A 26,810-nucleotide genomic window follows, 5' to 3' on the forward strand; every position below is an offset into this window, starting at 1 on the left:
TTTTTAAAACAAAGAAAGATTGCACAAATATTCATAAATATAAACCATTCAAACCATCCCGCAATACCTCCATTCATACCACACAGACTACTCATGAACAGATAATCATGACATGAAAATTTTTGCCATTCATTCCCATATCAGCAAGTTCTCACACTGTTTGGTGTGAAGGCTCCTTTATACTCTTAAAAATAACTGAGGCTCTCAAAGAACTGTTTGTCAATATTTACCACATTAGAAAATATACTCTGTCAATATTTACCATATGGGAAATTAAAATGGTGAATTAAAAAATATTTATAGATTCAATCTAAAATAATAATAAACCTATATGTTAACACACACACAAATATGTTTAATGAAAAGTATAATTATTTTCCAAAACAAAAGAAAAAATAGTGAGATGAGTGGGATTTTTTTTTGCCAATCCGTTTAGTGTTTGGCTGAATAGGAGACAGCCATATTCCAATATCTGCTCCTGCATTTAATCTGATGCCATAGTACACATCACATATCCTCTGGAAAACTCCACTGTACACTTGAGAGAAAATAAGAGTGAAAAAGGCAAACAGCATCTTAGTATTAGGAAAGTAGTTCTGATCTCACTGACCCCCTCAAAGGGTCTTGGGAATGTCCAGCGACCCTCTGGCCATCCTTTGAGAACTGCTGGCCTTGATTCTGCCCTAAAACCAACTGAGATTCATTTTAATGAGATTGTTTAATCTATAGGGTCACTAATACAGACATTTTAGGATTAAGTTTTTGGCAACAGGATCTGAAAATTTTCTGAATACTGGGGCGCCGGGATGGCACAGTTGGGTTAAGCACCCAACTCTTGGTTTCAGCTCAGATCATGATCTCAGGGTTGTGAGTACATGTGTATAAAAGCTGCCACTTAATTTCTGTATTTGCTTCTAAAATAATAAGATGTTCATGAATTTATCTACAATAAACCTTGATATCATAATGATACCATAATCTAAAACAATCATGCTAATTTTAATATTCAAAAAAATAATTATTTAGTGGTCAGTTTAATTATTTAGTGGTTAACTTCAGTTAATATTTATTTCTCCTATGCCTCACAGATAAAAGATAATAATATAATCAAGAAGTTATGTATGCCTTACATCGTGAAATGGTTGATGATGCTCACTGAAGAAGTACCAGTTCATTTGGGATGTCTCCAAAGCTTTGGTCTTCCGAATTGAGTGGTACTTCCCAAGTGATATGATTTAAAACTCAACAAAATTCCAGAATTTATAACTTGAACTCAAAAACAACAGTTTCAGTACTCACTTTACAATATCTCCTTCAAGAGCAATCACTCTTTTAATGATCTTCTGTTCTGGGTTTTTAGGTGACCTAGAATAAAATAAGGTTATACAATCAGTTATGTCTCTACTGTTTTAAAACAATGAAAGGCAATTTTGCGACTAAATGGGCTATATTAAAATCATGACAGAGTCTTTCCCACCCATGACAGTGACATCAATCCTACTTAGGTCTCAAGTGATAGAAAGTTACTATTGATATCATTCTCATTTTAAACTTCTGGAGGAGGAGAAGCCATGCTGAAAGTTTATTCAAACAAAAAATACACGAGGGATTAAGAACTTTAACATTAGAGCTAAGTACCTGCAAGAAAGAGGATTCATACATAAGAAAATGATTAGACTTTTTTTTTAAATCACATACTTAAGTTTCCTTATTTCATTTAAAATAAACAGTGGAATTTGATTTAAATGTTCAAGAAAACAATACAGATGAGAAGTGTTTTAAAAAGAAAATCAGAAGGTCCTTTTAAACTGCATTTAGGCTTAGCCATTTGAAAATTATGTAAATCAGAGTGCTAATACAAGGGTACTGACATCCCACTCTATTCCTGGAATTTCACTCTGGAGAAGACCATGTCCGTCCTGAGCAGCCCTACTGAGAGACTCATTTGGTGAGGAAATAAGGTCTGCCAACCATGTGAGCGACCTTAGCAGCAGAACCTTCAGGCCCAGTCAAGTATTCAGAGACTATAGCTCTGGCCAAGTGTTACTACAGTCTCTTGAGAGACCACAAGCCAGACCAGCTATCCGTACTGCTCCTGGCTTCCTGATACTCAGAAAATGTGTGAGATAATAAACATTTGTTGTTTTGAGCTTCGAGATGTTGGAGTAATTTGTTACACAGCAATGACTAAATCTTAATAAGGCCAATTTCCTGCCAATAACATTTTAAGTCTTTTAACAGACACATTTCAAGGAACATCTTGTACATCATCACATAAATGATCATTTAATATAAATTTGGAAATCAAGGATAGATAAAAATATTCTCAATTCAAGTCACATTTTGAATGGAGTTGCTTTTAAAAAGGAAAGTAAATGCACAAAAACTGAAAAGATTAAATATATTCAAAATGCAACACTTCATCAAAGTAAATACGCAGTTTCAATAAGATTTATATTTCACATTATATCTTGCAGAGAAAATGAAATCATCTAAACCATTTGCATCTACTTGTGAAAATCAGTCTCACAATTTTTCACTAAATTATAAATATTCTTTATTTTAAAAGGAAATTTGATCAGAGTTTTACATTGCACTGTCCCCTTCACTGAACTGATTAACCATTATATTTCTATAATTTTACTGTCATTTATATACAGCCAGAGTGAGGGATCTCAGCACAGTGAAGCTAATGAAATTGTGCAGGACTACTCATAGACATTTAGAAAATTCCCCTCCCATGTCTCTCTTTTATTTTAGATAACCAAAAATGTGTAAGAAAATATTCAGCCTCAATGATCATCAAAGAATTGCATTTTAGAACAATGGAATATCATTTTCCTATTATACTGACAAACAATAATAATAATAATCATAGTAATACCAGTAATACAGTTTGTTGTTGAGGGTCTGGGGACATGGTGCTCTCTCTATATAAAGCATATGGTCATGTAATGAATGTGCCTTTCTGTAAAACAGTGTCGATTTTATATTCTCTTTAACAAGACAATTATTCTTTTAGGAATTTATCCTAATGAAATGATTACGAATATACGCAAAATTTTAGCTATATGGATTTTATCTATTTTTTAAAAAAGAAAAAAAATTAGTAAGAGTAGATTGGTTAAATAGTCCATCCACATAATAAAATATTTTTCAGTCATTAAAAATGATATTAGAGGGACGCCTGGGTGGCTCAGTCGGTTAAGCATCTGCTTTCGGCTCAGGTCATGGTCCCAGGGTCCTGGGATCTAGTCCCACATCGGGCTCCTTGCTCAGTGGGGAGCATGCTTCTCCCTCTGCCTGCCACTCCCCCTGCTTGTGCTCTCTCTGACAAAAAAATAAATAAAATCTTTTTTAAAAAACAAAAATATTATAAAATAATTTTAATAATGTGAATTTATCAGTGTAATTTACAGATTAAAATGGAAATAGAAAATATTATGTGTACTGTGACCTCGCATCTGTAATTAGAGAAAGAAAATGCACATGCGATCGTACTAGAAAAAAATCAGGAAGGACATAAAACCAAAGTTAGGGGGTATGGAGTTCTGTATATGATAAAAAAAAAATGCCTAAATTTTTTTGGTTCAGATTTGTGGGAAGTCTATGAACAGATGACAACTGTTTGGGTCATATGACATTACCTGAGAAGAAATGCTCCAAGAAAGGGGTGAGACCTGAACTAACTGCCAAGGTCCCCCATCTAATATGGATGCAGTATTAATGTTAACGAAATAATATGAAAAGTAATCCTTATCACCGTAAAGCAATATTTTATGCCAACAACTTTTAAGCTTTTGAGGTACTTGAAAAGTATTTCATATTTTAAAATAATGTATATTTTAAGATCATGAGGCAAAACAGAATATGCAAAGTGAGCTATCTATATAATTAAAGTCTTATGAATTACCACTTCAAATATATCTATAAATTTTAATGTAATATTAAACTCATGAATCTAATCAAATGATTCAAAATGGGGTAAAAAGCTATTACTAACATTAATCCCATTACTGCTCAAAATCTATATCTATATTTTAATCATTGGGCTGTTGAAGGCACTACTTTGATGCAAGTAGAAGTGGTATGAGAGTTATAGATTTACATTGTGAAAATCATTGAACCTCCCTTTGTCTAAATTTTCTTGGCCATTTGCCTATCTCCTGGGAAGTGTCAAGAATAACAAGTGAATCCCTTCCTTGGGGATACGATGTATGCTGTCCAATAATACTAAATTTTGCATTTAAATTTGTAATTTTAGTGTTTTCATAATAAGCATTGTTTTACAATATTTGTTTCTGGACCCTGAATCTTAAGCATTCTGTTTTATGCCACTGATTTAATTAGGCAAGATTTCTCCAGAGGCTTGCACAGGATGCCTTGAATTGTCTGCACAGGTCTCAGATCAGTTTGGTCTTGCAGAATGTGTGTCTAAATGGAATGCCTAGAGGGAGGGGAACAGAGTCTAGCACAGCTGTAAGATTTCTATGACAATGTTCTTCTCGAATTTCACTCCCTCTCTTGATAAAAATGCAGTTTTCACCCTGCTACTGGGCAAGCAGAGCCATGTCTTAGGTCTCATCATCTCTGTAACTGATTTTATGTTCTTGTATGTTCTTGCTGTACATTGTAATTTTGATCCTGTCTGTAGCACTAGGAAGGTACTTCATATACTCAGGAGATGCCCTCTTGTATTTTGTGGGAATGGAAAGACTAGCAAGTACGCCACACTCTCTGTTCCTGCCTCCATGTCCATCCTGACGTCACAGGTAAACCTTAAACCCGTGTCTAGGCTCTCACTCTTCTCCCATATATAGTAAAATCCTAAAACCTCCCTCTGGATTGTATAGATTTTTATGTTTGCATGGCTCAGGATTGGCCCAGATTATGATAGAATTAATCTCATTACTAGAAGTCATTTTAGCTACAGTCAAATGTAAGCATTAATCCCTCAAAAATACCACAGTATATCGGTCACTAATAACATATATCACTGTGCAGTCTAAATTTTAACTCTTCATTAATGAGATAAAAGAACCCATATTCTGGGAATGCCTTATATTAGGCAGATTGTTTTTTATTGTCCTAAAGAATGGTCATGCATTAAAATACATAACTTTGTATCATCACAATACAAAATAGACATTGCTGTTGGAATCATCAAAATAAGATGTAGAATAAAAAGTCCACTCAACACAGTTATAAAAACTCATATAAAAAGAAAGTCATATCAAATGATAGCTTCCCTCTTCCTTTTATTTTGAGATATGAGCATATAACATTTTATTAGCTTTAGGGGTACAACATAATGATTTGATATTTGTATATATTGCAAAATGATCACCACAATAAGTTTCATTAACATCCATCACCACACAGAGCTACAATTTTTTTTTTCTAGATTTCGGAAAACATTGCCTGGGTTTGGCATGGTTTCTCATAGAAGGTTAGAGCTAGAAAGGCCCATGAGTGTATCTTCCCTGTTGTTTGTGATCTCACCCATTCTCCATGGCCTAAGTGCTCCTACTGGGTCACCTTGTGCCTTGCAAAGGCATGAAGTGGGGTACAATTTCCATGGGGTACAACCCCATTACTAGGGATTAACACTGTTCTGCTACAAGCGAGCCACTGAGTGTAGGCACCCTACATAACCAATCTGGGTCTCATATTCAGGGAGATAAGGCTAGATCAGAGGTCCTAACCAGAAGTCAGATAATCGAGGCAGGCTTGTAGAAATGTCTTGTTTGGTTCATGCATAATTTTTTTTTTTTTTTATCTTGAACCAGCCAAACAAGCAAGGAGACTTGACATAAAAATTCTAATTTCTTGTTCCTCTTGAAAAAAGAAGAAGATCTGGCAATCCTAGGCCCACATTCTTGCATGAAAGAAAGTCCACAGGAGCTGAGAAGCAGATACTGAGGATGTGCCAGAGTCCCAATAGCTTGTTTAACAAATCTCTAGAAACCTTGATGATTTCTTTCACCTCTATTATCTTAATAACTACTGAGTCAACAGGTATGAAATCTCTAGGGCGGGTCTCGTGCATAATAAGTAGGTAAATTCTAGAGTTATCTTTTCCTAAAATAAATTCATAAAGGAGATCAATTAAACTGGGCCCAAGCAGGGTGCCTGGGTGGCTCAGTCGTTAAGTGTCTGCCTTCGGCTCAGGTCATGATCCCAGGGTCCTGGGATCAAGTCCCATATCAGGCTCCCTGCTTGGCAGGAAGCCTGCTTCTTCCTCTTCCACTCTCCCTGCTTGTGTTCCTGCTCTTGTGCTCTCTCTCTCTCTCTGTCAAATAAATAAATAAAATCTTTAAAAAAAATAAATAAACTGGGCCCAAGCAAACTGTTACAATCCTTCTCCCAGACTCACAGAATATTTATTTCAAAAAAGCTCTAATAAAGGGATTTTCACAGTCTGTTGCATTAGAAGGAAAGAAAGGCATCTTAAAGGTTTGGTCAAGTTTTATTACACAATTAACTAAAGAAACATTAAAGCCAAATATAATACTATTTACATTGAAAAGCACAGATTAGTCTTAAATGGATATCATCTGTAAAATCAAGATAAAAATGAGTAATTTTCAATGTTGGATTGTGTATACGTGTTTCACTATCAGTAATGTGAACTTTGTACATACAGCTGCATTTTTAATGATTTATTTTTTTAATTCAGTGCAGTTTTATTAATTAGTACTCTCCAAACTTTTTACTTGGGTTATTATTTCAGCTACATTATTGTCCCTTGCAGACTTTGCTTTGTGTCATGCGAATCTTTTAAATTTAAACAAAAGAAACTACACAGACTTTTGTTGCTCTTTGGGTTCATTCTTGATATATGGTCACAAATGTGGAGCTTATAACTTCAGCTATACTTTCAGAATTTTAATATTCTATATTTCAATATAATGTGCAATATAATGTTCAATACTTTTATTTATTATTTTGCACTTCAATCCCAAACAATCATTTCTGGCCTGCTACCTCAGAAAGTGCTCCAATCCAACAGCCTCATTATTATTAAGGTGAATTACAGATGAGGTTGGAAAAACCAGGTTAATGTTTCAAATGTGTTTTCTATAACACCTTAGTTTCTTAGATAGGGACCAGGTCTTAGATGGAAGGGAGATCGTGGGAAAGGCACCATCAGGCAGGGGCATAGGGTGGTTATGTGCATAGAAAACCCTGAGAAGTAAGATTTCAATTTTTGATGGCTGCATAATATTCCACTGATATGAGGAATTCTTAATCTCAGGAAACAAACTGAGGGTTGCTGGAGTGGTGGGGGTGGGCAGGATGGGGTGGCTGGGTGATAGACATTGGGGAGGGTATGTGCTCTGGTGAGCACTGTGAATTGTGTAAGACTGATGAATCACAGACCTGTACCCCTGAAACAAATAATATATGTTAAAAAAAAAAGAAGATAGTAGAAAGGGAAAAATGAAGGGGGGGAATTGGAGGGGGAGACGAACCATGAGAGACATGGACTCTGAGAAACAAACTGAGGGTTCTAGAGGGGAGGGGGTGGGGGATGGGTTAGCCTGGTGATGGGTATTAAAGAGGGCACGTTCTGCATGGAGCACTGGATGTTATAGGCAAACAATGAATCATGGAACACTACATCAAACACTAATGATGTAATGTATGGTGACTAATATAACATAATAAAATAAAATTTAAAAAAAGAAAAGAAAACACAACAACCCTGTAAAAAAAAAGAAAAAGAAAAAGAAAGCAAAGAAAGAAAGAAAAGAAAACCCTGAGAAGTAAAATGAGTTTCAGAGCAGCGGGGCCAGTGCTCTTCATCAGGCTCCTATGTAGGGTAGGGACAGGCTAGGGAAGGGATGATTTATGTACTTTGGCTATTCTCACAGCATATCTTACCTGAATTGGGCCACTCAAGAGAGTCAGAGAACCCGAGAGATTCCAATCGGGGTTCTAAGTGATCTAAGAATGTGGCACCAGGAGCAACAAGCTGTTTCAGATTTATCTTCTATAATACCTTACACAAACGTATTTTAACAGTACTGATGAAACAACAAGAGCATGGACTTCAGAGAAGTAAGATGTTGTTTACTGATAATTTTTCTTAGTTAAATTGAAGAGTTGTTTCATGGTCACTAACTAGGATTCTCGGAAATTTAATAAGCAAATGGTGACAACTGGCCTTCCTAGTACATCAGCCTTGATTAGGTACAATCAATCAAATGTGTATTATGACTTTTGACTTCCATACTCGAAAGGAGCTGAAATAGTTTTGTAACTGTGCATTTTGATTCTGAAATAAATGTTCTCACTTAACTATGAACATTTTCAGGAATTTAGTATAGTCATACCAATGAGTTAATTTCCACCAGTTTATTAACTCAAGCATGTCAAAACACAGAACATTGTAATCTTCAGGTACTAAACATAATTACAACTATACCGCATGGTCTAGGATAGGTTGTATGTAAATGACTATATTTATATAGCACATACATAAAATATATAGGATGTATGTAATACATATATATGTGTGTGTATGTGTGTGTATTCTACCATGCAATATGGAATCTTGCTATTTAAAGAAACTCCTCTGATCTATAAAGAAACTCCTGGACCGAAAAACACATTCACTGATTTTATTTTGTAAATCTGGGTTTTCACACATTGCGTATGCTTACAGTTGGCCATATCTGTGGAATTGGAGGAGATGAATACTTAACATAAATATGTATACTGACTACACTTTTAATCAGACTCCCAAAGTGCAAACCTTCATATAGAAGTACCACCTCTCAATTCCCAAAGTACAACATGCACTCAGGAGTGTCTGAGTTGTTTCTACTGTAGTCAAGATAGGTTTTGCCCCTCTATCCACACTATCTCAATGAGTATGTCTTTGTAATAGAGCACCAGTTAAGGCCATGGAATAAAAATTAACCGGTCTTCAAAGGAATCAAACCATCAAATTAGCCTTATAACCCTATTACTGCAATTAAGCTCATTGGCTTTATACTTTTAGCTTCAACCAGGTTAGCAAATAGTGCCACATTCTTTTGATAGGCTTGAAAAATATACAAACTATGAAAAAGCCTGAAAATACAAGGTATCGACGTTTTTTACAACAAGCCATATCTGTATCCAACAATGCAGCATGGAAATGGCAGACCAACTGAGATACAAAACAAATGCTAGTACAGAAGAGTGGAAGTGAGAACACTTATACCAATGCAAGATGTCCATTGTATGTGCAGTTACCTAGAGAATGCTACTGGAAGAATGGCCCAGGGGCCAGTCTGTCTAACATCCTACTTGCAGTAGGCGTCCATGTGGCTTATGTTGTGGGGTGTGAGATAACAAGCTTCGGGCAGGATGTATCTTGGTAAAAGTGAGGAGAGGGAGGACGAAGGCAGTCTTGACCATTTTACCTGGAGCCACCATTTAACCCATACCCATAACTAATTTCTCACTGGACAAATATCCGGAAAAAAAAAGAAACAGAATTATTTTCCTTACAAATATAAAATGAATATTTTATCTTTGGTGAAGTCAGCTTCTGTAATCTGCCTAATTGTGTTCAGCAGGTGTTTGTGATGGACAGAAGCTATGAAATTCACACACGCACATTAGAGCTGTGCACTCCAAGCAACATGGCTAGAGCGACTTTGGTGTAATTTTCTGGGGTCATACAAAGATGTGAGGTATACACCGATGTGCCAACCCACCACCTCTTTGTCTCATGACGACGGTTACCAGATGACACTTTCCAAAGTCAGGCAATAGACAATCAAGAGTCAGATGGGGATGGGGGCATTTCAGTGGCAGATCTTTACAACCAGACAGGTCAATATACTATTCAATGGATAAGAGCATGGAGAGATGTCAGCTGAGGTTCAGATGCCCCCCCCCCCCCCCGCCGCTGCTATCTCACTATACACTCCCAGAGCTCAGATGCTACTCTAACAACATGAAGAACCATAAACAGACTTAATTTGACTTGAATTACCTTCAAAAGATCTGGAGCTTCCCCCTTTCCCCCTGAGTTAAAAAGAATAAGGTTTTGCCTGCAAGAAGAAACCTAAATTCCAGTAATGGCAAAATAAAATTATATATTTTTGCACACCTATTGTTATGACATGAGAATGTGCACTCATTCCATTTTCTTTACTCCACCACATATATCAGTGGACTAATATGCTCTCTAGCGACGGTGGTGACAAGCACTATTAATGTTTCAAACGACTGCTGGATTTAAATTTTTCTTGTAAAATTGGATTAGGTATATGTATGGGAGAAATGAAATGTCACATGATCATTGAAAGTCTCATAATTTCTCTAAAATGCTCAGTCTCCTGGAGAATGTTGACAGCGTGGAGGTCAGAATATGAGTAGAACATGAAGCATCCTGTCTTGTTTCTGTTTTAACACTGTCGAACTTACTAATTTTTAAAATACTGTATAGTACTATTGCTCAGTGGAAGAGTTTTCAGTTAGGCTCCAATAGCTACACACAATTTGCTCCCTCGAAAATGTCAACTTTATGCCCCCAGTAGTAAACTGCATAGCATTAGGAAATTGTCTCCAGGAAAAAAAAAAAAATCCATGAGGTTTGGGATTTTACAAGATCAACTGCAACTGGTCACCTCTGAAAACAGCAACATCATTTACTTGCTTAGCTCGACAGCCACTTACATAGCTCCAGTTACTAAGCTATCAGAAATTTTTTCTCTGTATATTTTTTCTGCTATTTATACTGCAATCACCTGTTCCTATGACAGTTTATCAATGCTTTAAACTAAAAAACACTCATGTTAAATTAAGTGTCTGACTCCTTTGCTTAATGGTATGCATTTGTTTCTAGGCCTCCTAGCATGTCTGACCTTCTTCCCCTCTGACTGGAGTCTAAGGAGCTACGGAGAATGGGAAGAATATAATGTCTGAGAAGCTAGAAGGGCTTCAATTTAGAAAGAGTTTTGAGTGGCTGAGAATAAATGTCTTTTGGGGAGAAGAGGAAGGTTGAGAATGGCAAAAAAATTGATGAGGAGTTAAGATTGCGAGCGACTGTAAGGGAACTATGGGGACAATGAAAGGAAAATGGAGAGAATATTTCCAAGGACTAACAGAAGTTCCCTTATTAGGGTAAACCAACCACAGAGGAACAGAGCCCTGACTAGAGAAACACAGCCAGGCGAAGTGGAGTGAGGTGCCAGGGGACTCACCAAAGGGAGCACAGAAGTGCTGCCAGCTCACGTGGAGACCAAAGACCCTTGTGGTTGCTAAATTTGCTTTCTCGCAATTTAACAGAGCCTCAGAACCAGAGAAAGTTGTTTGTGTTGTTATTACAATCCCGTGATTGTCCTTTTTTCCTTGTTAGGTTATCCTGGGAAAGTTTTATTGTTTGTAAGAAAATTCAGAGATCAAAATATCGCTAGTTGCAAGTGTTCTCGATCTACAGCATCAAGGGAATCCCTTTCCAAAAATCACAACCGGGGCTCCACCTGTGATGCATCCTTTCACAAGGCTGAGGACTGTCCTGCTCTTTTTAGTTGACGGTACACAGTGAGCAAGAACTACAAACTGCATTCAGGTATGCCTTCTTTGGCAAAACCTGAGTTATGCCAAGGTGACAATTTGCCAGATTATTTACGCCTTCCTACCATTCTCTAGTATACACGTACTGTGGTCACCTTTTTTTTTTTAGTCCATAAAATTTTATTTCGAATAATGGGTCCCCACTTGAAATGGAACATATGATGTCTACCCACATGTGTTGTTCCTGACAGGAAGTCACTTTGATTTGAGGATGAAAGACAGTGATTAATGTGAGAAGGCTCGCCGGCTTTTCTGAGCATCAGTCTCCTAATTCTGTGCACACACAAAATGGACTCTAATCTCTACAGCTGTCATGTGGATGCTCTTCGTGAGCTGTACATTTCACAGGCTCTGAAGCCACGCTGCAGCTCCAACATGATCAACAGCTCTCCTCAAACCAGAACAGCAGCTCAAGATTATTAAATCAAAAAGGGAGCAAACCCTCATCTTCACGTGTGCAGGAAATTCAGAGGGGGCCTGATTGCCATATGGTTCCCACAGCTGAAGCTTAATGAGTATCTTCCAGATACAGGTACAACCATTTATAATCCTCAAATACCTCTGCAATGGAGTAAAACAGTCCAAATAGAATTAAGGGAAATAATCTCCAACTGGTCTTAACATGCCTGTGGGTTAAATGTATGAAGGAGGCTTTAATTTAAATAAAAGCAGATTCTCAGAAACATATGCTCACCACCCACCATTCCTCATCTGAATGGTAGCAAGTAAGGAGTTTCATTTCAACGTAGCTTTGGAGCTTTGCCAAAAGGCCAGAGCACAAACATGAGCGATTAAGAACGAGCTCCAGTATAAAATATGTCTTCACGGGTCTCATCTACTTCAGGATGGGTTTATGGGCAATGGCATCATGTTTTGGACTGACCACATGGAGAGATGTTCTCATTTATATCACATTATTAAACTCTATTTTGGACTTTTAAATAACCTAAACCTACTCCCTAAAATAAAATACCTTCCTTGAAAAGATATAACAAAATCATAAGAATACTTCGCTCAAAAATCTTCTGATTCAGCTTTATTTAAAAACGTATAGCCCCAAAGCCTTGCTGATGTATACACCCTGACTCTCCCACCTTTTATCAGCTCTTTCTTGCCAGTGCCATCTGTTTGTCTGTTTTTTTTTTTTTCTAGCATGTTGCCCATCCCTCCAGGCTGTTCACTGGCACTTGGATGCCTCCCTCTAATTCTTTATAATACAATCCAAGAAATGTGCCGGGTCTTTTCCAATTCTTCTTTCCAAAGATTTTCCTCAACACCACCCCCTGTATATTTTGGATACTTATCCTTCTCAGATACCATTTTTCAATTAGGTAATGTGCAAAGTTGCTTTCGGTCTTCTGTTTTAAACACAATGATTTCCTGTTATATTGCTTTGTGTTATACATAGGAGGAAAACTTTCTGGCTATCTCATCTTTTACAATTACAATTCAACAAAATCCTCATAATTCCAGGCTTAAAGACTTAAACCCTATATTCAGAGGAGTCCTATGGTGAAGAAATAGCTAGTTCAAATGTTTCTGGAAAAGTCATGCTTCCCTTTCATTAACTTTTAATACATGAAAGTCTGTCTACTCGTAGGTACACTGACCTAATCACATAATCAATATGCAACTGCAGAATTATTACAGATTTAAAACAAATATGTAATGTGATTTAATAAAAGAAAAGGCAAGGAAATGGAACTCAAAGGTTGTAATTCTACAGAATCAATGAGAAGACAATAAATAAGGTAAATGACCATATTTGAATCTCTTATAGTATCTTTCAAACTATATCACTACCCTTCTAAATTAAAATCTCATTTTAATTAGTTCTCAGCAATCCAATCTAATCACATTCAAGTCAAAGACTCAGCTGTTTAGAATGCAGACTGTACCACTGCTGTGGTTATGTGTACTTGACCTCCTGCCTGTTAACAAAGAGACTCAATTAATTATTTGCTGTTTTGAATGGCTATTTCATTTCACCTCCACTTTTCTTTAAGTGTTAAAAGGCTCAGTTGCTTTATCACCTTAACCTTAGCTTTGGAGAATGCACACAGAATTTCCTAACTGCCACCTAATAAACCATCTTGATCCAGAAAGCTAATTTTCAGGCCCACAGCTCCTACGTGTCCTATGCTAGCATCAGCTAAAGTTAACATATTGACCTGGTGGCACGTCATCTTCCAAGAGATCCTCTTCATTCTGACAGCAGCCTCAGTGCTAAACTATTCCCTTGGTATAGGTAAAGAGACACCCCAGTGCTGCCATGGGCCATGGTGTCACAGTTACAGCAAAACACTGGTTTCATTAGAAGTCCTACCAAACAAAAATGAAAGGCTTTCACTATACACTGAGGGTATGTAAATTAATAGTGTATTGGTTTTTTTTCCTTTCTCTCTCTCTCTCTTTTTTTTTTTTTTTTTTTTGATAGAGCCAAGAGGACAAGCAGGGGGAACAGCAGAGGGAGCAGGAGATGCAGTCTCCCCGCTGAACCGCCCCCGACGTAGGGCTCGATCCCAGGACCCTGGGATGATGACCTGAACCAAAGGCAGACGCTTAAGCGACTGAGCCACCCAGGTGCCCCAATAATGTATTGGTTTTTCCGACATACTTTTAACGGTTCCTATATACTTTTAGTTACATTAAATTCAGTAGTATAATCTCATATTGAAATCCTGAAACCCCAACCAGAACAAGAAAATACCTTCAAAGTAAATGTGAAAAGGTTTTTGCAATGTATATGCAAAGTATTACTGATACCAGTGAAGGTCTAAATGTGAAAAACTAGCCACAAAAAGAGATAGCAAAGAATCTCCCTACTTCCTCTGAATTCCTTTAATACCGATACCATGTAACATTTCAGAAGTTCCCATTTGCTACATATTTGTTTATTTAGAGATTATTCCTATCTCCACAAGTATTCCATAAGACCTGAAACCAGTGATTGTCTTAACCCTCTTATTGTATCCAGTCCCAAGTCAGTTACTGGCCCTCAAAATAATAATAATAATAATAATAATAATAATATATAATTATAAATAAAAATAAAGTAAATAAATAACATTATTATTTGATGATGGTTAGGTCATAACAAATATACCAAGATATTGCTACCAGGCATCTTGTGCAAGTGGTATCATACAATAATTTCCTTTAGTGCCTAGCTTATTTCACTTAACATAAGGTTTTCAAGGTTTAGCTATGGTGTTGCATGTATCTGGATTTCAGTCTTTGTCATTTTTATGACTGATACCAGTTATTTCATGAATATCCAAAATGCTTTACCAATATCTTGGCACATTTCTTATAATCTAATTTTTTAAATAGCAACTGAAATTTTGAAAACAAAAACAAAAACAAAAACATCATAACTACTCAATTTTTTCCAAGGGAATTTAAACTGACATGAAAATAAATGATTCTATCATCTGCCGATCTTGGTCTGTAGATAAGTGGTTCTGAAACTTTAAAATCTAGGGTTGAGCCCTGGAAATTTAGAATCCACATTTTAAAAAGCACCTAGGTTAAAAAATAAGTAAGTAAATACTAATAAAAATAAATAAATGAAAAGCACTCAGGTGATTCTGATGCAGGTGGTCCTAGCCCACCTTTTATAAACACAGCTGGGAACCCTCAAATGAAAATCCTATGCAATTCAGCATACTCCACCCCCCTCCACCCCTCGCACCTTGCCATCACACACATTCAATAAAGATATAGACCATAAAGAAATATTTTCAAAATAAACATAACAAATAATATGAATAATAAGACATGTACACAATTCTAAATCAGTGGGAAAGCAAAAATTTCCCAGTAGGGAAAAAAGTTCTAATAATTCCATATTTAACTTCAACCTCAAACTGGATCTATAACTACTATGAAACAGCATAACTCAAGTAAGAAAGAGCAAGACATTGCATTTCCAGGGTTTCTTAGAATATAAAAACCGCACTCAGAACAAACACAATAATGAGAAACTATAATGTAACAGAAAGACTATGGTATTAGATACAGAAGAACTTATATCTTAGAGTCATTAATCCATTCCACAAATATTTGCAAAATGACAGCCATGTACCAGGCACTCTGTCTGTGGTACTAGCTCATTAAACAGCCCTTATTACAATTTATGGCACTCATGGTACTTTTAGGATTCAGGCCCAAATGCTAACTGTATTATCTTTAGCAAGTCATGTACCTCTCTTAGCATCTATTTTTTCATGAGTAAAAAGAGGTGATGACAACCAGTACTGCTCACCGTCCCCCGCCAGATGTTGCTGTAGGGATCAAATGAGCTATTAAACACAAGCTTCTGAGCATCTGATTTTTATAGAAGGAGCCTCAGAATGTGATAACAAATTATACTGGTAAGCTTCAAGGGTCCAATTCCTCCGTTAAGTAGGAGAGAAGTTATATTCTCTCAAACTAAGACCACGAAATGAACTTCTCACTACAAAGATCACCAGGTAACTTTCTGCGAAGTGCATGTTGTGGTCCTATTATACCCAGACAGCAACTGTGCCACCAAAAGAAAGCTTGACTGTACTTCCCAATAAATGTCAATAGTTTTTTTTTTCCCCTCTCTCTCTTCTTTCCTTCTTTCTACTCATCCTCCGACCCTTTTACCGTTTTTTTCTTTCCACCTTCCTTCCTTCCTTCTTAGAACCTTCTTCATAGGACCTTGTTAATAAGCTGAAAACGGTGTACATAGACGAAGCCATTCTTAGGCCCAGTAATTTGTTGATTTCTTTTCATTAGTTTACGAGCTGTCAAATTTGTGTAGCTAAATGTATTTTTAGTGGGCAGTTTAATTGTTCTAGTGAAATGCAAAAGTTCAATCAACCAATTTTGTGTGGAAAGTGAAGGGAATCTAATTATTCTATCTGTTCTGTATTTTAATTAAATGTTCCTCACTGAAAAATGAGGTAACAAAATGAAGACAATGATATTGTATTAAAAATGCTCTGGAAATACAGCAAACAGTTCACAGAACATCCTTGAAAAAAGCACAAATGGAGAAACCCAAGGCCTAAGAGATATTCAGCATAAGCCACAAGAAAGTTGACAAATGACAGACATTTGTCCACTCTTCAGTCCCATAGTCACTGTTCCAGCATTTTCTTTCTAGGATAATGGACAATGCTATTTTTTAGTATATTTTTAAGCTTTTATTCTGAGTATTTTAAAATGTTCTGACTTAATCATGGTAATATTTTAAAAGAATGAAATAATGGATATCTATATTTTACAATAAGGAAGGCACACCATAGACCAGTGAATATTTTCCAAAAGGCACAAATCAGATTAGAACTAAAACCAGGACGATGGGTATGAGACTCACGATCTATTACTCGGAACACTATATTATAATTTCCCATGGTTGCCACTATTATTTCCAATGGGCTTTCAGTGGACAACAACAACAACAACAAAAATCAATATAAGGAAACGTGTAAGTAACACCACCATAGAGAAATCGGTGGTGGCAGCCTAAAGTTATTTTCATTCTTCTAAAAAGTTGTATATTGGGGCACCTGGGTGGCTCAGTCATTAAGAATCTGGCTTCGGTTCAGGTCATGATCTCAGGGTCCTGGGATTGAGCCCTGCATTGGGCTTCCTGTTCAGCGGGGAGCCTGCTTCTCCCTCTCCTGCTTCCCCTGCTTGTGTTCCCTCTCTCAGGGTCTCTCTCTCTGTCAAATAAATAATATCTTTAAAAAAAAACAAAAATAAAAAAATAAAAAGTTATATATCCACAATAAATTTGATATGAGATAAATGTATCAAACTATTGTCAAGTGATAAATCCTATTTAAAATAAGATTATCAACTACACTAAATATTCCATATTTTCATATGAGAAAGAAAAAAATTTCCTAATCTAGTTTGAGTAGATTAATGGTTGCTACAAAGACCATATAGAACCCTACAGTTAATTTTCTGACTCTTTGATCTCTAAAATTCATTGATAAATCTATCTAAGGTGTACATCAAAACCACAAAGCCCTCTTTTTAAAAAGGAAAAATTTACAATTTTGCTAAATCCAATGCATTTTGTTTTAAAATGTGTGTGAGTTCAAAAAAACAATTAGAAATATATAAACACATTTAAAATAATTCTTACTAGAAATTTAAATTAATTAATGAAAAGATCTATAGAGGAAATTAAGAAGGTTTGGTGTTATTAACCATTTAAGGTCAACACTTGGTTTTACACCTAGAGAGGATCATGAGTTGGACCAACTGTTGGTCCAATAAGGTGTTCTTCAAGAGCTTCTATATATATGATTTATATACAACTTCCCAAGAATATATGTACAACATGAATATCCACATAAACTCATGCAGATTACGTTAATATTCTCTGGGGCAGAATGTACTGTATTATCTAGCTATCACTACAAATCGCTCCAACTTTCCTGGTACTTTTGGTTTCTTACTACTAATTTCTTATTTTTTTGCAAAGTCACCCTTGTTCCCATCATCCAGAAATAACTGCTAGTAACAGTTTGGTATTCACCATTTCTCATTTTTTTTTCTGTCTCTATTTTTTCCCTGAGAAAGGTTTTTGTTTTTTGTTTAATTGAAGTATAGTTGACATACAATGTTCCATTAGTTTCTGGTGGACAACATAGTGATTCAACAAGTTTATAGGGTTATGCTATGTTCACAAGTGTGGCTACCATCTGTTCATATAACTACCATACATACTTATATTTTAAAAAGGGAATCGTATATGATGTTTTGCAATCTGCTTTTTTTCAAAATTTACTAGTTTGTCATGCCAAGTTCTTCTACTTCTTAATTCCCAACAGAATGAGAAGTTTCAGATAGGCCTAACACAAATTAAGAGTGAAAGATTTGTGATTATCTGATTAATTCTATCAATACTGATGGTTGATGAGATACTAACCCAAATTAGGGCTTGAGATAATTGACTTACTGGGTTTGGCAGCAGTCACATTGTTAAAATTATGTGGGTGATTAACAGTTCTTGCCCACAGTTAGGTCTGCATTCAACAATTCAGGTCAATTGGTCATGCTTCCTACAGCATTTAGGAAAACCTTGCTCTGCTTACAATTAAGACTGGGACTGACAAAATAAACAATTGTAACTATGCTCCCGGGGCATGACAAAACATTTAAATAAATGTGAGGGTTGTCTTACTAACTCCTAACTCACTCACTTCTCTTTGCCTGCACCTGGTCCTCTTCATTTCTGCCACCTTCCTTATTTTTGCTCCATGGAGACAAGCCCTACACAAAAGCAACACCTGCCACTTTCTCAGGAGAATTGAAACAACAGTACTCAATGTCTGGAATAATAAGTACCTTCCCTTAACCTTTGTTCTCAATTTTGTGGATAAAGCAATGGGAGGCTAAATATAGAGGGATTAATTAAAAAACTAACAGTAGGACATCTAGGGTGAAACATATATCACAAGGTCTTTTTCAAAGACTTTTTAAAATGTTAAATGTGAGGGCTGGTCATGTATTAACTGCAAATTCACTAATACCTGCATCTAATTTTAGGTTCAATGAGAAAACCTGAGACAACATAACGATTTGTCCTGTGTAACTCTCATGTCTTCAAAAATGATACAGATACAGTTCAGCCACCATTCTCCCAAAACTAGACCCTGCTGCGTCATTGAGGCAAAGGCATAAAACTGAATCGGGTCACATATCCAGGGACACGCCTCCATGAAGAAGCCATTGATTTGGAACTCCCGTTTATGGCAACATTTTGACCCTGGCTATATCACTAGTTACTCAAAGTCAAGTAGTTTTAGTTGAGTTCTTACTGCGTAAGTGCTCATATTAGGGGGGAAAAGATACACAGAACATCAAAATTTGCACCTCTGTTGGCAGTCTCAGTAGAGAATCCTGGGGCTGAATAGACATGAAGACCTAGCAACTCTCTGATCCCTGGAGGTGGTCCTACTGGGTCAAAAATGAAGCAAATTGGTGGGCATCATGAAGGAGCTAACACAACAGAGTCCATGAACTACCTAAAAAGACTCACTGTGACTGCACAAGCATGCTTTGTAAGAACTAATGTATATTTGAAAAGACATGAGCAGTATATACCAACCACATTTATTTTTTCTTACAAGTTAAGGTTTTCTTAATTATCATAAATTAAAGAATCCAGTTTCAACTTCATCAAGTAACTAAACGTATTTTTTTAGATAGGATTTTTGCAATTCGAGTCTCTTGTGGAAATGGTAGTTTGTCAGTTTCCTAAAGTCACATAATTTTTCTCATCTAATTTGAAAAGTCATGTGATAAACCATTAACTATGATCCCTTAACCCCCCAAAGCAGAAAGCCATGGGTTAAAGATAACTATAACCTCTTAGCACCCACTCCCAGCTTGATTTAGGAACATATCTTTAAAATAATGCTTATGGTCCTTAAACATCACACATACATAATTTTTATTCTATTTATATTCACACGACTATCAACCAATAAATTCTCCTTGAAATGAAAATATCTGATGAATTCCACATAAGTAACTTTTATAAAGAAATATAGATAAATTTGCCAGTTCTGCCATTAAATAGAAGTTATTGGAAATTATTCTACATGAAACAAAGAACAACTAAGTATCAAGAGAAAGTAAAGTAAGCAAATTATTTGACACCAGACTTCAAGGAAGCCGAGTAGCCTGTTTGTTCATGCTTAATTAATGCATATGTGAATATAACAAGAGATATGCCCTCCTTTCTAAAAATAGTCGATATAGTCTTCATGCCATAAATTTGGCAGATTGATAGTAAATATTGCTTCTTTACAATAACTTTTAGAAAACAGGATCTTCTCAATGTTCATTTCAGAAATCACTGTCTCCACATATTGCTGCCCTTCCCACCATCATTTAGAAATTTAATTACCAGAATCGAGGAATGCAACTCCAACAACAAAAGTCACGTCAGAAATGCTTTTAATACATTCTACCATTACATCTCTCTTAGTTCCTGTACACAGCTTAAATATTGGCCTCTACTTGTTTTGTTGAAATTGTACAAAGGACTAGAGATGAAATTCAAAGTCCTTATGAAGTGTCATGATGAAGCACAGACCAATTACAAGAAAGGTAGGCTGTAAAGGACCATCTAGGTATACCAGCGCATACTGGCTGAACTCAGCACTTCGAAGTACCTTACGTCTACACATTCAGGCAGTATCAAGGGAAGAAAATGGGGAAGAGAGCTACTCCTCCCTTATTATTTACTTAGTTACTAATATTTTAGTATTTAAACTCTGTATGTTGGGGCACCTGGCTGAAACAGTTGGAAGAGCATGCGACTCTTGATCTTGGGGCCATGAGTTCTAGCCCCATGCTGGGGGTAGCGATTACTTAAAAATAAACAAACTTAAAAAAAAAAAAAACTCTGTATGTTTTCGTCTTCCCAGTTCATGACCACTTAACCACTCCGCAACAAGTAAAACATGTACGGGCTCCAGATGCCACGTTTATGCTCCATAATCTTATCCCTGCCAGTCATGCAGGACTCTTTAGTAAAGGATGAAAACCTGACAGAAAACAGAATGAGCAGATTCTCCTCCCCAGGAATTCAGATACGACTCAATCTCTTAAGACTTTAAACAGAGGGCATGTAAGTGCAGCTCTGTGAGGTAGTCATGTACTGTAGCAGATACTCTGACACAATGAAACCTAGTTTGTGAGCAAATAGGGAAATGGGTATTTCAGATCTCAGATTCATTTTAAATATCCACTTTTTGCTTAAGCTAGTTTAGAGGTTTAGTGTTTCATTATACCACACACACCAAAAGCCTGATTCTTAAAGAAGGAGCATCAGTAAAAGCAAACTCCTATCTGTCTTTAAATCAAATTCAAGAAAACTTGGGATTATCAAACTAAATCAGTGCATGTTTTTAAATACAGTGTTTTAGATTCAATCTTAAAACACTAGAATTGAGAATATTCCCCAGGAGAGTTCATGATTTAAATTGCTTAAGAATGAAGACAATCACTTAAGCCTTGTTAAAACCAGTTATATAGAGACTAAACTTGAAAAGATTAGTAATAATTTTACTTAAGTGTTCATGTTTCTTTAAATTGTCTTTTAGTGGTATTTTATACTTTCCCAAATCAATAGGCAATGTTTATGCTCGGCTCTTTTAATAAAAATATTTTTGTTCACAAACAAAAACCATTATGATTTTCTTCAGTTATGATTACCTAATGATTAGGGGCTTAACCCCAGTGCAGTAAAAACACCTAAGAAACAAAAATTAATAGTATCTTCAGGGCTGATCTTGCATTTCAAACTTTTATACAGCCAGTATGGTAGGCAGAATAATGGCCCCTCCAAGACGCCCACATTCAAATCCCCAGGACCCAAGAATATGTTAGTTTATAAGGCAGAAGGACATTAAGCTGCACATCAGCTGACCTGAAAGTCCTTATTTCAAAATAGACCATTCTGGATTATTCAGGTGGGCCCAATGTAATCAGTAGGATCATTAAAAGAGGGAGAGGGAGGCAGACAAAGAATTAAAGAAAGAGATGTGGTGACAGAAGTAGCATCCGAGAGCCTATGTCCCTGGTTTTGAAGACAGAGGGAAACCCAGAGCCACTAATACAGGCAGCTTCTCTCAAATTGTTCTCTGACACTCATTTGTTAAAAATCCAGATGCTGTGGCCCTTCACCAGGGCTCTAGGACTCAAGAATCTATATCCTAACACACCCGGATTATTGCTGTGAAACTGAACAACCACTCTTTGAAATGACTAGTAAATCTTAAAATTAAAAACAAAAGAGCAGTTAATTGGCATCACACATCAAGTACAAAGACTTGTAGATTTTCTCTATCAATCTCTGTGTTTAGTACAAAGTTGATGATATTACTCTGACAGTATAAATAAAATATGTTACTCAAATTTAAAACTACTTTTAGAAGTGTGTGTATGCCTTATTTTTTGGAATGCAAACTTACTTGTTAGCAATGAAATTAAAAAAAATTAGTATCATGTAATACCATGGTTCTTTTTTTTATTATTATGTTATGTTAATCACCATACATTACATCATTATACCATGGTTCTTAAAAGTGTTTTTTTTCCCCTCTCAAGTGAGTTAGAACATCAAAATCAAAATGATGAATGCAGTGTCCCATGAAGTCAACAAAATCTATATTTTATTTGATATTCATAGGCAGAAAGTACATGTCACTAATAAAAGTGACAATTATATATCCCTAAAAGGAAAAAGGCTATTAAAATGCAATGTTTGTAAGTGAAAACCAAAAACAGCCAGTCACATTTACTAACTTAATGGTTGTTTAATAATGACACAACTTGCAAACTTGAGCAAGCACATGAAGTTCACTGGAAATACTTCCTTTAAAAATAAAACCAAAGTATCATAGGTATAGCCAGAGATCACACTAAGTGGAAGGCAGAACTTTTAAAACTTGAAAGACATACCAAAAAAAAAAAAGTTATTTGTTAATTCTTTGAGGGAAATTAAGCTTTCAGCATAGAATGAGCATTGACAAACCCAAGTTGCCACCTGGCTTGAATTTCTGCCTTGCAATATCAGTGATTCCATCTAGCCACACAGAATTTGTTAACTACCCATTTCATTTCAAATCTACTGAGCAAACAACAGCAATTTATACAGGGCTGGTTATCCTTATAAGGTAGGCAAAATTTTAGAACCCTGTTACCTACCTTGCCCCCCCACCCCCACACCAGCCCCCACTCTGGGCTGTAATGTCTCCTCTTCTCCCCAGGGTGTTGCTCTCAGCCCTCTTGGTTAGAAACCAATTTCATCAACTAATCGCTGAGACAAAATTTGAGCCTAGCATGACTTTAGGAGAGATTACTCCAGGCATAGTTAATTTTAACAAGAGGCCTTTAAAGACTAAAAAACTTAAAGATATGGAGGAGTCTATCTCTATCATGTCAAACAGGACAAGTTGTGGGAAAAATAATCTGGATTTCGGGGCTTCCCAGGTCTCCTGCAAATCCTACCATGGAGATTGTCATCTACTATGCCTAAGGTGAAGCCTGTCCCAGCTAACAATTTTTAAAAGAGAAATGAGAAACAATATTCTCTTATAGAGGAGAGAACACAAACTTCAGATTTGAGAAACTTAGTTTGATTCCTGGTCAAATCTCAGAGCCTCCCAGGTCTCAAGGGCTTATTTGTAAAATGTGATCTCCACACCCCCTCCAGGGCAGTGGTGCTCTGACAAGGGCAGGTTAAAGCACATCTCCACAGTTGGTAAAAAAGAGAAAAAAAGAAAAAAAGAAAGAAAGAGAGAAAGAGAGAAAGAGAGAAAGAAAGAAAGAGAGAGAAAGAAAGAAAAGAGAGAGAAAGAAAGAAAGAAAGAAAGAAAGAAAGAAAGAAAGAAAGAGAAAGAAAGAAAGAAAGAAAGAAAAAGAAAGAAAGAAAGAAAGAAAGAAAGAAAGAAAGAAAGAAAGAAAGAAAGAAAGAAAGAAAGAAAGAATCAAACAATAATATTATTTCCCTCAAGAAAACACCCTAGGACTTGCTATAATGCTCCATGTATTTTGTTTTCTAAATATTTTTCCTCTTGGATTACCTATTTTCTTATGAGGAGATGAAGTGCTGTATAGTGTGATAGTTCAGACCTCCAGTTAATTCCCACTGAAAGAGTTAGAAATTCTTAACCCAAATGACAACAGCAAAATAAGAAAAATATACATCAAACCAGCAGACAGGGAGGATAAAAACTTAAAAGTATCAAAAATGTTCCTTTTCAAGATTACTCCATCACTTTTATATTCACCTATAGTGTAGGGGCAGGTAACAAGTTAAAATTCAAGAAAGAGGTTGAACAACTAACTTAACTGAATTAAATACTCTATAATATATATAAAGATGTCAAGGAAGAAAATAAGAGTTAAATTCTCACAAAAATAAGTGTTCTTATTATTTTTAAACTCTTGACAGAGGAAAGGATAATCAGAGTTGACGGGTATTCACAATGCATCGTATTCCACTCAATAAACCTGTTTTTTGAAAACACAATTGACAATGATATTTGAACCAGAATAGTTATCTCTTTAAAACTACCTGCAAAGTTTTCAATGGTCTTTCCATTTGATTTTTTTTGTCAGCCATTTCAAAGTTTCCTTTGACGCTAATATCCTGGGATAGCATGTCCCAAACTGTGCATCATGGAAATGCTAGTTTTCCATGATGATAACGGTAGAACCTTAAGGCAAGGGAACTATGGGCATTTAAGCTTTGGAAACCTGAGGTTTAGAGAAGGGAGAGAGGCTTCTTCCTTGCAAGGCTTCTTAGAGCCTTTCATCTGCTAATACGAACTATACGTTGCTAACAGATGGAGAGAGTATGCAGGTGTCCAAAATGCCTTTAAGAATAGAATCTCTTTTTTTGCCAAAAACGTGTTAACATCTCACAGATGGTATGGACAGCACTGCTCTACGATTTAGTTAAGAAGCAGTACATTCATTTAAAGATAATAATTAAAAACTGTAGTTGCCCTGTTAGCCAAAGGCCTTAATCTCCCAGAATATTCTACTAACATCAAAATACTCTCGAGAAAGATGGCATATTATCCCATTATCCATCTCTAATAGCTTGGTTCTAGATCAGTTTAACAGAGAAAGCCACAAGAATAAATGGGAGAAAGGAAAAAGAGATGTTTAAGAAGTACAGGAGGCTGACTATGGAGGACAAAGTAGACTCACTTCTCAAACCCCAGAGGCTCAAGGAAGAAGCATTAGGGCCAGAACACTAAGGGTAAGCCAACTGCTCTGACAAAGGGACCCAAAAGTGTCTCAAACCTTACCACAATCTACTTTTGCCTCAAATACCAGTCCAAAGTATACCAAGGAGACATGCAATTCAGTGCTGTCGCGAAGGAGCTGTGTTGTCATGGCTCTTTCCTCAACACACGGCCATCAAGATCATCCTAGGGGTGGTCTCCATCCCAGTCAGTGGGAAAAAAATAGAAAACAGAGGTGCAGCATAGGAGATATTTTGGGGCCAGACCCATAGTTGGCGAGCCTCACTCCTGCTCACATTTCTTTGGCTAGAATACAGTCATGTGACTACAGTAACTGCAGAGGAAGGAGTGAAATGTGGTCCAGCTGATGCACAGGAAGAAGAGAGAAGTGGAGATGTCTGTGAACAGAGAGCAGCCTGTGCTACATCTGTACAGGGAAAGGGGGGTAAAAATGAGGTTGTACCGGTAAGGAAAAGTCACAAAGCACAATAAGGACAACAAAAAATGTGGTCTAGGGATGCTTGGGTGGTTCAGTCGGCTAAGCGTCTGCCTTCAGCTCAGGTCATGATCCCGGGGTCCTGGGATCAAGTCCCGGCATCGGGCTCCCGGCTCTGGGGGAAGCCTGCTTCTCCTTCTCCCACTCCCCCTGCTTGTGCTCTCTCTCTCTCTCTTTCTGTGTGAAAATTAATAAATAAAATCTTTTAAAAAAGTGTGGTCTATACGATTATCAAGTGCTACAATTGTTTGTACCATAAAAAAAGAAGAAAAAGAACTACTTTTGAAAAGATTAAAATAAATCCAAACATCAAAACTAAGAGAGAAATTAAGTGAATTATAGTGTTACAGTGTTCCCAAAATAGACTAGTATGTATTCAATAAACATGATGTTGTAGAATAATATCAGAAAATCTGGAAGGATTTTCACAATATATTAAGATGTACAAATAGGGTATGTTCAATCTGATCTAACTTTTAAAAAAAATCTATACAGTTATGTGCATATGGAAGAAACTACCTGGACAGATAGACATTAAGATATTATTTCTGGGTAGCTTTATTTGGGATTATATTTGTTTAATTTTAAAATTTTTATCTGTAATTTCTCATGTTTAAAAATATGTAATATATTTATAATAAATATTTTTAAATAAAAATATAAATATGTAATTAAATATATACCAATGATAAAACTGGGGGATGCTTTATAGTGAAAAGTAAAAACAAAACAAAAATTATATATTTTGTCTCTTTCCTCACACATATCCAAAGGGCAAATTCTTTTTTTTTAATTTTTTATTGTTATGTTAATCACCATACATTACATCATTAGTTTTGGATGTAGTGTTCCATGATTCATTGTTTGTGCATAACACCCAGTGCTCCATGCAGAACGTGCCCTCTTTAATACCCATCACCAGGCTAACCCATCCCCCCACCCCCCTCCCCTCTAGAACCCTCAGTTTGTTT

At 36.2% G+C, this 26,810-nt stretch overlaps 1 protein-coding gene across 1 annotated transcript in view; it reads right to left on the reverse strand.

Moving 5' to 3' along the window:
• The window catches only part of IMMP2L (inner mitochondrial membrane peptidase subunit 2), an 875,294-nt gene that overhangs the window by 291,019 nt on the left and 557,465 nt on the right, over positions 1–26,810 (reverse strand). Inside the window, 1 exon segment of the mRNA XM_073899084.1 lies at positions 1,300–1,365. Within this exon segment, the coding sequence (XP_073755185.1) occupies positions 1,300–1,365 (66 nt within the window).

The sequence above is a fragment of the Callorhinus ursinus genome, unplaced genomic scaffold (genome assembly GCF_003265705.2).
Source record: "Callorhinus ursinus isolate GAN/ISIS: 27379988/994484 unplaced genomic scaffold, GSC_fseal_2.0 scaffold12, whole genome shotgun sequence".
Lineage (NCBI taxonomy): Eukaryota > Metazoa > Chordata > Mammalia > Carnivora > Otariidae > Callorhinus > Callorhinus ursinus.